This window comes from Cololabis saira, chromosome 2, assembly GCF_033807715.1.
Source record: "Cololabis saira isolate AMF1-May2022 chromosome 2, fColSai1.1, whole genome shotgun sequence".
NCBI classification, from domain to species: domain Eukaryota; kingdom Metazoa; phylum Chordata; class Actinopteri; order Beloniformes; family Belonidae; genus Cololabis; species Cololabis saira.
This window is the reverse complement of record NC_084588.1, coordinates 53,741,747-53,755,075: the sequence shown is the minus strand read 5'-3', so window position 1 is coordinate 53,755,075 and position 13,329 is coordinate 53,741,747. Positions and strand designations below refer to the sequence as shown.

General features: G+C 43.2%; 1 protein-coding gene and 1 long non-coding RNA gene across 2 annotated transcripts in view; one reads left to right on the top strand and one right to left on the bottom strand.

Annotated features, from left to right (window-relative positions):
• The window catches only part of LOC133418341 (tyrosine-protein kinase CSK), a 112,650-nt gene that overhangs the window by 86,370 nt on the left and 12,951 nt on the right, over window positions 1-13,329 (top strand). Inside the window, exons 6-9 of the mRNA XM_061706936.1 lie at window positions 834-927; window positions 1,750-1,815; window positions 1,906-2,005; window positions 3,645-3,735. Coding sequence (XP_061562920.1) covers window positions 834-927; window positions 1,750-1,815; window positions 1,906-2,005; window positions 3,645-3,735 — 351 coding nt within the window. The remainder of the gene's footprint in view (window positions 1-833; window positions 928-1,749; window positions 1,816-1,905; window positions 2,006-3,644; window positions 3,736-13,329) is intronic.
• Window positions 10,125-11,807, bottom strand: LOC133421875 (uncharacterized). The gene is made up of 4 exons (XR_009770704.1): window positions 11,686-11,807; window positions 11,012-11,136; window positions 10,452-10,535; window positions 10,125-10,209 (listed from the first exon to the last, which is right to left on the bottom strand). It is a non-coding gene; the product is annotated as an uncharacterized LOC133421875 (long non-coding RNA).

The following is a 13,329-nucleotide window of genomic DNA, read 5'->3' as shown; positions in this document are numbered from 1 at the left end:
GCTGCTTCAACTTTTCTCTCTCCTTCTTGTAAATCTGGCTATCAAAAAAAAGGGGAAAAAAGAGGAAAAAAAGAGGAAAAAAGATTAGAAAAAAGAGGAAAAAATGAAAGAAAAGAAGGTGAAAAAAAGATGAAGACAAAAAAAGGAAAAAAAAGATGAAAAAAGGGAAAAAGATAGAGGAAAAAAAGATAAAGAGGAAAAAAAGATGAAAAGAGAAAAAAGGGAGAAAAAAATGGAAAAAAAAGGAAAAAAAGAGGAATGACGCAATTCCCGTCATTTCTGCTTCTTCTTCCTGTATCCAAATTCAAAACAAATGCTGCTTCAACTTTTCTCTCTCCTTCTTGTAAATCTTCTATCCCGGTACTTTCTAGCGTCTACAAATGCAGAAATGTTCATATCCTTCATTACATTTATGAAGTGATTAGTCTCCTCCTGGTCTTGTTTCTCCGTGTTTAGAAGAACTTCCTGGACTCAAAAGACCAGGATTCCTTGTGAACAGAGCATGTGCAGAAAACAGATTCATGTTCCGTTTGATGGGAATATTCTGTTTGGCGTTTACATGACCCAATATTCAGGTTTAAAAGGAGGAACCCAGGGCTCATATTGGGTTTTTAAAAACCAGAATATGAGCAAATTCTGGTTATTCAAAGGGGTTATTGGTGTTTACATGGCCGTGTAACCGGGTTATTGATAATATTCAGGTTTTAAAAGGGTTATTGATGCTGGAAACACAGTCAAAGTTTCTTGATCTCCAACGTGCTCCACGCTCTTTACTGTGACCCTGAGTTTTCCTACTAATCTTGTAATTCCCCCTCGTCTCTCCGTCTCTGCAGCACTACACCAAAGACGCCGACGGCCTCTGTACCAGACTGATTAAACCCAAACTGATGGAGGGGACGGTGGCGGCGCAGGACGAGTTCTCCAGGAGTAAGAGCTCATTCCGCTCGTCTTCAGGGACAGTTCTTTATTTACTGTCCTCACAAACACTCCCTAACCCCCTGAAGGTTGATTAGCCCGGCATTAGCTGCTCTAATAGCATTAATCAACCGTGTGGGGTTCATTCTTTGTGTTTGAAGCCTCGCTAACGCCGGAGGTCGTTGTGGATAACCCGCTCCTCCTCGCCGTTTCCATCGTCTCCGGCGGTTTTAGACGCCAGAGAAATGAAAGATCGGAGCGTGTTTTTGTGTTTTTGTGTTTTTGTTGTTGTAGCTCCGCTACGTTGAAAACTTTACCAATCAACATTCAGAAAAGATTTGAAAAAAGAGAAAGCAAGTATAACTTAAAAGGAACAGAGATCTTTAAAAAACCAAGATTCAGGACTAAATTGATGGAACGTTGTGTTTCTGTGAAAGAATCAGTTTATGGAACAATCTGAATAAAGAAAACAAAGAATCCAAATCAAACATTACATTCAAAAGAACAATTAAAGCCAGTATGTTAAGAAATATAATGAAATATGTTAGTTAAGTTTGATTGACATACCCATAGACGGCGGTAATTTTATTTTAGTTTTTTATTCACTTAGTTGTTGTTTTTTAAATTTTGAATTTGTTATTTGTCAATTTATTTCTTGGAAAAAGGGGCAGATTAGATGAGATTCTTCTTCTTTCTGCTCCCTTTTCATTCACAATTTATGAACATTTGTGTTTGTATTGAATTGTTTGTTTTATTTTTTGAATGAAATAAAGAATTAAATGAACTGAAATGACACAGCGTGACCTCTGACCTCTGGTTCTGTTCCCTCTCCAGGCGGCTGGGCCTTGAACAGGAAAGAGCTGAAACTGCTCCAGACCATCGGCAAGGGCGAGTTCGGAGGTGAGACGCGTTTTCACTCGTTACAGCAAAGCTATAATCGGTTTCTTATCAGTTAAACAAAAAAGATAAACTTGTGTTGGTCTCCGTCAGATGTGATGGTGGGCGACTACAGAGGAACCAAGGTGGCCGTCAAGTGCATCAAAAACGACGCCACGGCGCAGGCGTTCATCGCCGAGGCCTCCGTCATGACGTAAGACCTCCCTGTACCGTAATGTTCTTTCAGGTTCAAGACAATCCTCTATTCTGGTTTTATTTACAGGACTGTCTCAGAAAATTAGAATATTGTGATAAAGTTCTTTATTTTCTGTAATGCAATTACAAAAACAAAAATGTCAAACATTCTGGATTCATTACAAATCAACTGAAATATTGCAAGCTTTTATTATTTTAATATTGCTGATCATGGTTTACAGTTTAAGAAAACTCAAATATCCTATCTCAAAAAATTTGAATATTCTGGGAATCTTAAGGCCCTGAAACACCAAGCCGACTGTCGGCCGTCGTTGAGCGTCGGTGCGTCTGTCGTTAGTTTCCCCGGTGTGTCCCGCACGTCGCCACAGGTCGGGCCCCCGTCGGCAGCTTTTCAGCCGATTCCACATGTCGAATCGGCGTCGGCCGTCGGTCAAACAGCTCACTCTGTGATTGGCTGTTCCCAGAATTTCCCAGAATGCTTTTTGTCGTCATTTGCGGACTGAATAAAAAAAAAAAACATGGCGGACATTTCTTATTTTTTTGTGAATAAAATCAATATTTTGAGTTAGTTTCTGCATAAAAATGCGTGTTGATTACATTTCTAGCGAGAAATATATATTTTACTTTCATAATATTCACTTAGTGAATGTACATAATCACTCGTTTGCCCGTTGTTGCGAAGTCTTTTTCAAACCTCGCCAGAAACCAGAATAAAGGCTGATTTATGGTTCTGCGTTACACCAACGCAGAACCTACACCGTAGGTTACGCGGTGACGCGCGCCGTACGCCGTACCCTACGCCGTAGGCTCTGCGTCGATTTAACCCGGGACCATAAATCAGCTCCGGAGCCGGCAGGAAGAAATCCCGAAATTTCCGGAGCAAATTTCTTACCAGACGTAGCTACAACTGTTAGATTTCATCTATTAAACCAACATTTATCTTCCTAAATGATTTATTTCAGCCAGCGGTAATTCTCCACAGAGCTGCAGGTGGTAGTGCCGTCTGGTCGCCGCTGTTTTATATTGCACTTGTGTTTTCTCAATAAAGCTTTGAAAAAAAAAAAGCGTTGTCCTCTTCCTTGAGCCCCTGAATACAGACTAGCGCCGCCTGCTGGTCTGGAGGGGAATTACCTCTCACGTATGCGCAGAACGTACGCGCTAGTCGGCCGTTGGGTGTCGTCTTTGCGGTGTGTCAATGCTTCTTTTTGAGCCCGACCCAGCCCGACACAGGCGACGCGAGGCGACACAGCAGTCGGCCGACAGCGGGCGACGTCGGGTTGGTGTGTCCTCGGCTTTAATCTTAAACTGTAAGCCATAATCAGCAATATTAAAATAATAAAAAGCTTGCAATATTTCAGTTGATTTGTAATGAATCCACAATGTATGATGTTATTTTAATTGCATTACAGACAATAAAGAACTTCATCACAATATTCAAATTTTCTGAGAGGGTCCTGTATGATTTATCGTGCGCCTTAAAACCCGGTGCAGCTTATGTCTGAAAACAGACCCGTTCATGGATATCGTGCCTTATAATACGTAAAATACGGTATATTTCTCAGCTGTGCTGTGGTTTGTGAGGATGTTTGGTTTAGTTGGACGTGTAAGAGCTGTTTGTTTGTGTGTTTGTTGTTCAGGCAGCTGAGGCACAACAACCTGGTGCAGCTGCTGGGCGTCATCGTGGAGGAGAGAGGAAGCCTCTACATCGTCACGGAGTACATGGCCAAGGTCGGACCGCCGTCACAAGTGTTGGTTTTTAGTGTCTGCAACTCGGGCCGCATTTTTATAGAGGGAATAAGCAGGACGTCACAGCAGGTTATTCCCACTGAGTGTCAGAAAGACTGAGTGTCAGAAAGACTGAGTGGCAGCGTAAACTGTTGGGTCCCAAATCAACATAACATAAATTCATAACCAGGAAAGACACAGAGACTGTTAGAATGATTTTTAAGGCCTTCTGCAGAAGGGAAGCAAAGTCGGAGCTTGCAGAGCAACATGGCTCTCTCGGATGCTCTCGACAAATGCTTCGCTGGCTCCTCCTTTGCATCAGCTTTTATTGAGACACTTTGACAGGAACATTACCATATTAGGAACAGTGAACAGTGAATGGACAATTGGACGAAAACAGATGGAGAAACAGACATCGAGGTTAGAAAGGTCACACATGTGACATTTTCAGTTAAAGAGTATGAATCTTCTTGGTATGAAGAAACAAACAGACATCTTTAGCTTAAAGTCTTTAAAAGAACACAAAGGTCAAGGGGTCAAATGACTTCCTGGACAAAAACGGGAACTTCATGGGGGTCTTTAACAGATGCTCCAAGCTAACAATGAGACAGTTGTGGGACAGTCGACCCCCTGACAGAACTCAGGAAGGGCTGCCCTGTCATCTGTTAACATGATGGTTTCATGAGGACTAAGTAGTTCAGAAGTTTGATTAACTTCACAAAACTTTCAGTTTGAGCAACTGGAAAACATCGTAAATGAGAAAGAGCTGTTGTGCGATCGACTGTAATCGGAGTTATCGTTTTACAGACTGACGAAAAATAAGCTTAAAGCAGCACAATGTAACTTTTCCACGTTAATGTAACATTTCCAGAGACATTGTGATGGTACATCAACTTACGACAGGTTTAATGAACCTCTGTCATGGTCTGAGGGGTCTGTATCGCCTTCACTGGCACTATGTAACTTTGAGGAGCATGGTAGGAACCCTGCCACACTACTGGTAAAGCACTACCGCTTTTGTCCAAAGGAGCCGCCAAACTCAACAAAAGCTGAAAGTTACATTGTGCTGCTTTAAGAGAGACAAATGGATCGCTGCAATTTGCAGAAACAACTGGAACGGTCAAATCATAAGGTTCGGTGTCCTCTAGGGATGTCCCGATCAGGTTTTTTTGCCCCCGAGTCCGAGTCCTTTGATTTTGAGGACTTGCCGATACCGAGTCCCGATCCGATACTTTTATAAAACAATAAAAAATGAAGAAGAGAAAAGAAAATTATGCAGGATGACCCTTTTATTATATTTTAACATGTGTACTGTAAACTGAGCACATAGGAGGTAGGCAGCTTGAACATTCTTATGTCAGTATAAAACATTTTTCTTCACATTAGAAGTAGAACAACTACTAGTGCAACATTAGAACTAGGTTTGTGGTGTTAAAAGCAGCTTTGTCCTTGCCACCCCTCGAAATCCCCATTTGACAAATCTTACAGTTTGCGACAGCATTGTTCTCCTCGTTCACTCTGAAGTAATTCCACACAACAGACATGATAGCATAGGGCTGCTTCAGCTTCAAAACAAACAGGCGTGCTCTCCGCGCATGCGCAACGCAGAGCCTTCAACGTAGGGTCTGGCGTAGGGTGCGCGTCGCCGCGAACCCTACGCTGTAGACTCTGCGTCGGTGCGACGCGGAACCATAAATCAACGCACACGTGGATGTCGGCGCCAGTGAGTATTTTCACCGGACATTTTGACCGGAGAGATTATAAAATACCGGATTTCGGCATATTTTACCGGACAAAGTCCGGCAATTACTGGACAACGGAAACCCTGATATATACCCAGGCGAAAAAAAAGTATACTTTAGCATAATAAATTTAAGCACACTTAGTATACTTCATAAGCACATAATTATTGTACTCAAAGTGTGTTATTTTCAAGTACTAAAAACGTACTTAGTATACTAATGATATATCATTAGTGCTACTTAAGACGTACTTAAATACAACTTAGTGTACTTGACTGTACTATTTTGAGACACCATTAAGATCAACTTAAACATACTTAAGTACAATTTTCTCTACTAATACTGTACTTATTTAAAATGTTCTTTAATTCGATTTAAAGTATACTTTAATCCACTTTTCAGATTACTATTAATACATTTAGAATATACTGGAAATGTATTGCCCCTCCTTGAACCGCCACCTTACTGTGGTGGAGGGGTTTGTGTGCCCGAGTGATCCTAGGAGCTATGTTGTCGGGGGCACTTTCGCCCCTGGTGGGGACTCCCATGGCAAACAGGTCCTGGGTGACGGGCCAGACTAAGAGCGGTTCACAAGCTTTCCATGAAGAAAAACAAATCAAGGACCGTTACGTCGCCCGGATCGGCGTCACCGGGGCCCCGCCCTGGAGCCAGGCCTGGGGTCGGGGCTCGTAGGCGAGCGCCTGGTGGCCGGGTCTTTGCCCGTGGGACCCGGCCGGGCTCAGCCCGAAACGGCGACGCGGGTCCGCCTTCCAGTAGGCCCACCACCCGCAGGAAGGACCATGGCAGGCCGGTGCATTGTGGGCTGGGTAGCAGTCGTGGCGGGGTGCCTCGACGACCCAATCCCTGGACATCAACCCTCACAGTGGGGACATGGAATGTCACCTCGCTGGGGGGGAAGGAGCCGGAGCTTGTGCGTGAGGTTGAGAGATACCGGCTAGAGATAGTCGGGCTCACCTCCACACATAGCTTGGGCTCTGGAACCCAGCTCCTTGAAGGGGGCTGGACCCTCCACTACTCTGGAGTTGCCCAGGGTGAGAGGCGGCGGGCTGGTGTGGGCTTGGTTATAGCCCCCCAGCTCAGCCGCCATGTGTTGGAGTTCACCCCGGTGAACGAGAGGGTCGCTTCCCTGCGCCTTCGGGTCGGGGATAGGTCTCTCACTGTTGTTTGTGCCTACGGGCCGAACAGCAGTGGGGAGTACCCGGCCTTCTTGGAGTCCCTGGGAGGAGTACTTGATAGTGCTCCAACTGGGGACTCCATTGTTCTACTGGGGGACTTCAACGCTCACGTGGGCAATGACAGTGATACCTGGAGAGGCGTGATTGGGAGGAACGGCCTCCCCGATCTGAACCCGAGTGGTGTTTTGTTGTTGGACTTCTGTGCGAGTCACAGTTTGTCCATCACGAACACCATGTTCAGGCATAAGGGTGTCCATCAGTGCACGTGGCACCAGGACACCCTAGGCCGGAGGTCAATGATCGACTTTGTTGTCGTTTCATCTGACCTTCGGCCGCATGTCTTGGACACTCGGGTGAAGAGAGGGGCTGAACTGTCAACTGATCACCACCTGGTGGTGAGTTGGATGCGCTGGCGGAGGAGGAGGTTGGACAGACCGGGCAGACCCAAACGGATTGTGAGGGTCTGTTGGGAACGTCTGGCCGAGCCCTCTGTCAGGGACATCTTCAACTCCCACCTCCGGGAGAGCTTCTCTCGGATCCCGGGGGAGGCGGGGGACATCGAGTCCGAGTGGACCATGTTCTCTGCCTCCATTGTCAACGCGGCGGCTCGAAGCTGCGGACGCAAGGTCTCCGGTGCCTGTCGTGGCGGCAATCCTAGAACCCGGTGGTGGACACCGGAAGTACAGGATGCCGTCAGACTGAAGAAGGAGTCCTACCGGGCTATGTTGGCCGGTGGGACTCCTGACGCAGTAGATAGGTACCGGCAGGCCAAGCGGGCCGCGGCTCGGGCAGTCTTGGAGGCAAAAACTCGGGTCTGGGAGGAGTTCGGGGAGGCCATGGAGGAGGACTTTCGGTCGGCCTCGAGGAAATTCTGGAGGACCGTTCGGCGCCTCAGAAGGGGGAAGCAGTACTCTGCCGGCACCATTTATGGTGCTGGTGGGGAGCTGTTGACCTCGACTGGGGACATTGTCGGACGGTGGAAGGAATACTTTGAGGATCTCCTTAACCCGACTGACATGCCTTCCACTGAGGAAGCAGAGGGTTGGGGCTCGGAGGCGTGCTCATCCATCACCCAAGCCGAGGTCACCGAGGTGGTTCGTAAGCTCCTCGGTGGCCGGGCACCGGGGGTGGATGAGATTCGCCCTGAGTACCTCAAGTCTCTGGATGTCGTAGGGCTGTCTTGGCTGACACGCCTGTGCGACATTGCATGGAGGAAGGGGACAGTACCGCTGGGGTGGCAAACCGGGGTGGTGGTCCCTCTGTTTAAAAAGGGGGACCGGAGAGTGTGTTCCAACTACAGGGGGATCACACTTCTCAGCCTCCCGGGGAAAGTCTACGCCAGGGTACTGGAAAGGAGATTACGGCCGATAGTCGAACCTCGGATTCAGGAGGAACAATGCGGTTTTCGTCCCGGTCGTGGAACACTGGACCAGCTCTATACCCTCCGCAGGGTGCTCGAGGGTTCATGGGAATTTGCCCAACCAGTCTACATGTGTTTTGTGGATCTGGAGAAGGCATTTGACCGTGTCCCTCGTGCCATTCTGTGGGGGGTGCTGAGTGAGTATGGAGTCCGGGGCCCTCTACTGAGGGCTGTCCGGTCTCTGTATGATCGGAGCAGGAGTCTGGTTCGCATTGCCGGCAGTAAGTCAGACTTGTTCCCGGTGCATGTTGGACTCCGGCAGGGCTGCCCTTTGTCACCGGTCCTGTTCATAATTTTTATGGACAGGATTTCTAGGCGCAGCCAGGGGCCGGAGGGGATCCGGTTTGGGAACCTCAGGATTTCATCTCTGCTTTTTGCAGATGATGTTGTCCTGTTGGCCTCATCAGACCGGGACCTCCAGCATGTGCTGGGGCGGTTTGCGGCCGAGTGCGACGCGGCAGGGATGAGAATCAGCACCTCCAAGACCGAGGCCATGGTTCTCGACCGGAAAAGGGTGGCATGCCTTCTCCGGGTGGGTGGAGAAGTCCTGCCTCAGGTGGAGGAGTTCAAGTATCTCGGGATCTTGTTCACGAGTGAGGGAACAATGGAGCGTGAGATTGACAGGCGGATCGGTGCAGCGTCCGCAGTAATGCGGTCGATGTACTGGACCGTCGTGGTAAAGAGGGAGCTGAGTCGAAAGGCGAAGCTCTCGATTTACCGGTCAATCTACGCACCTACCCTCACCTATGGTCATGAACTTTGGGTAGTGACCGAAAGGACAAGATCGCGGATACAAGCGGCCGAGATGAGTTTCCTCCGCAGGGTGGCTGGACGCTCCCTTAGAGATAGGGTGAGGAGTTCGGTCACCCGGGAGGAGCTCGGAGTCGAGCCGCTACTCCTCCACATTGAGAGGAGTCAGCTGAGGTGGCTTGGGCATCTGTACCGGATGCCTCCTGGACGCCTCCCTAGGGAGGTGTTCCAGGCATGTCCCACCGGGAGGAGACCCCGGGGAAGACCCAGGACACGCTGGAGAGACTATGTCTCTCGGCTGGCCTGGGAACGCCTCGGACTCCCCCCGGAAGAGCTGGAGGAAGTGTCTGGGGTGAGGGAAGTCTGGGCATCCCTGCTGAGGCTGCTGCCCCCGCGACCCGGTAACGGATAAGCGGGAGAAGATGAGTGATGAGTGAGTGGAAATGTATTTCTAATTTAATCATAATGTGTTGCCATTGCATTTTAAATATATTTACAAAAATTTAATAAAAATTAAAAAGTTGTACTTAAGTATATTATATTTCATCTTAATGGTGTCTCAAAATAGTACAGATAAGTACACTAAGTTGTACTTCAGTATGTCTTAAGTAGCACTAATGATATATCATTAGTATACTAAGTACATTGTTAGCACATCGAAAATAGTACACTGTGAGTACACTAATTATGTGCGCAGGAAGTATACTAGATGTACTTCATTAAAATACACTTCAATAGTACACAGAAAGTACAATTTTTTCATAATTAATTTGAATTTGGAATGACTTTTAAGTAAACATAAAAAATAATTAGAACATACTTGGAGTAGAAAAAAAGTTTATTTTTAACATGCACGGCATTGCAGGAAAAATGTGCATAAATCAAGTACATTTAAGTACAACTTAAATATGTAAAGTGTAGTGTTGGTACAGTACATCTAAACAACATTTTCAAACAGTTTCTCTTCATCGTAACATTTTTTTTCAAATTTGGATCATTTGACCCCAGATAATTATTTTTAGTAATATTAAGTTCACAAAAAAAAAAGAAAAAAGTTTATCAACAAATTTTACAGAGACCTGAACAGCTTGAGCTTCAGAAGAAACAATAGATGTGCTAGCTGTGCACCGCAGAGAAGCTAGTAATGACAGAAATGAACATTAAACTGACTTTTGAAACATTGACACAGTTTGTGTAAACTCAAAATGGATGTCCACCAAAGAATAAACAAACAAAAACTATTACAATCAGTTACTGATGTTACTGCTTACTGTTTCTTTTTGGTCACAAAATTCTCATTGTTGCATTTTCTCCGAATCACTGCTCTCACATCAGACAGTTGTTCCTGGAAATTCAGCAATAACTGTATCTGTAAAATAGAAAAGGACAAATAAAATGGTATTACAAATCATGCTTTTCCAAAGTTATCACATTAGCAAGAAGGGGGCTTACATACACGAGGAAAACCTGAAACATGTTGCTTCTGGCTATGGCCAAGGCAAGGGTGGAGGCAGAAAAACAAAATGATAATAAGGAAAAATAGACTTAAACTTATAATGAAAAATGTGTCTTATCCTCCCACAATATTCCCTTATTCCTGTAAATACTTACATTTGTTTGAAGAACTTGTGATGGGTCAATCTGTGTTTCATCTTCATCTGAAGTGAGACTGGAAGTTGCAGTAATTCTTTTTTTCTGTACTGAAGAGAAAGAATGTATTATATGACGACAACAACATATGAACTATACCACAGATTTTTTAGAAAAACAATTCAAATATAAAACATCATAGTATTACAGTGTCATAAATTCATTAAGGATTTTATGTGTATGACATGCCACTCTTCTTCCCTTTCATCTTTGCAGCCAGCAGGAGAAACAAAATGTTTTACTAGCTACTGTAGTGCATTTTGGGATATTCAAACAGATTAATTCATCACTCAAGTTCTATAGTTTCAGACAAAAATTATTCAGTGGGTGACATTCACTTCATATCATTTTTCATAAACAAGATGACGAGACAATATTAAAAGCATAACCAACCTACAAATAGGGATTTCAGTGAATCAAGACTGGTAAGTATAAGAAATGGAGCAGCATTTTGAACCTACAGGTGTTTTAATCTAAGTATATTTTCTAAATAAACTACCAACACAAGCAACAAAAATAACCTTTGGTTTGCTTCCGTCATATGTTGTGGTACAAGGTGAGGACCTTCTCCTTGCAACTGCCATGTGCCAGATGTCTTCATCCTTGAAGAAGGCTTCTTTTCTTTCCATCAACTCCTTGTAGTTGTCTGTAACCACAACCATACATCAGACAAACTGTCAAAACCAGGTTTTTTCCCTCTTTTGCTCAATATTTTAGATATTTTGTATGTCTCGTGAAATGCACCACGGTCAATCTAATATGATACACAAGTCACTTTAAGTCTTTTTTATAAACACAGTTACATAAAAATTGAAATTACATACAAGGTTAACATTAACAATCATTAGCATGAGCCACTGGCAAATTCTTTATCAAATAATCACTAACACTTGGTGGCTGGCAAGTGCTAGCAGAACAAATTTGTACAAACAATTTTGTTCTTGTTCTTTTCTTTACATTGTGGCAATTGTCCATTTATGGTTAGCACCACACAAAACTTTTGCTAAACATGCTCCACACAGCATGCTCACAAATGTTTGCACTAATTGACGCATTAGCTGTCGCCAACAGCTAGCTAGCTAGTTATTAGCTAATGCAGCATGTGAATGATAGCTTTGCCTATTAACTTGTTTAGTCATTGTAGAAATAATATTCATTCATAAAATACTTCACACCATGCACGAGCAGTACAAACCTCCGAGTAGGAGCGGTTTTGCGGCCTCCTTGTTTTTAGGTGCTTTCCTGGTCGGCCAGCATACCTGTATCCATCCGTCTTCACTCGACAGGTCCGGCCGTTTTTAATACCTGAACAAGCTGCTGTCTGTACTGAGGTGTCACAATGTCAGTACTTTCGACGTGAATTGTGTTGTCCCTAAAATAAAACATCCCGAACTTGAATTGCGCCATTGTAAGTCGACTATGACGACGTTTTCTTCAGCTTCATTCAAGCAGGTTGCATTCGGGGGAAACCAATCAGCGGCAGCGCAGCCGCGAGTACTTCAGGGTCAATTTGAAAAATGTGAAAAATGCACCACATGCAAATTTTCACTGCCAAATTGTAAAAAATAGGGATTACATATCAGTGTGTATTCTTGGTGTGCCTTAAAACAAAAATGGTAATAGTAATAGTCTAACAGTTGTGGTATAACAAAATACAAACAAAATCATAGGGGTGAATACTTTTTCAAGGCACTGTACCTGGCCTCAAAATGTTGAACTTTAACAAACTGTTTTCATGCAAAATCAAAGACTTAATTTTTCAGTTATGTTATGTGTTTTTTGATTGCTGTAAAATGTAAGTGAAACAATCCAAGCTTTGGAATATGTACTTTCCATGTGATGATAAGAAATACACAAGGTTGTACTGTTTTTTTAAATTAGAAATACTGGTGACTACTGCATTATATAAAAGCATATGGTCAATTGAAAGGTGCTCTATGTTGTTGCTGTTCATGTTTATTCATAATTCACCATTAAATTTGAAGAATAGATGGATGGATTTTTAAGTATTGCATAAAAACAACGGTGGTGTTGAAGTAATCCAAATGTACTTTGTATCACTAATTGCTAACATTTTAAAATTGAAATAGAAATGTAAGGATATTTTTTCAATTAGAAAAGGTATTATTACATAACAGCAATGTTGCATTTTGCTAGTAAAATACAATATTTTAAAAGGTTGAAGAGAAAGGGTCAGCTAAAGAAATTAACTGTTATTCTACATGCTTTTAAACTGATCTAAGCACACTAAAAGAAGTGGCTAAATACTGATGAATTTGTTCTGGTTTATAGTGTACTTATGAAGAATACACTAATTTACCACTGAAGTAGTTTTTAATTATTAATACACTTATTTTAAGTGCACTTTAACACTACTATACTAACAATGATATGAAAAAAAATGTTATAAAAGTAAACTTATAAAAAGGTTGCTAAAAGTGCACTTAATAAAAGTAGATGCAAATATACTAAAATTAAACTTATATTTAAGGCATTCAAAGTACATAATAAATTAATATACTAATAAAACACTTATATATATTTCAATGTTAGTATATTTTATATGAATATACTTAATATGAATTTAAGTATTAGTACAAAGTAGTGTACTTTATCTAAGTAAACTTAAGTACTACTGAGGGAATAATACATTTGTAATTAATACATTTATAATATATTTTTGGTTTACTTTATTTTAACACATTAAGTCAAAATGTGCTGGAAATGTACTTTCAGAAAATTAAGTACATTTTTAGTACATTAAAGTATATTACTTTTTTACCTGGGTATATATATCCGATTCCTGATCGGCTCATAACGTCCGAGTCCGGATCGAGTC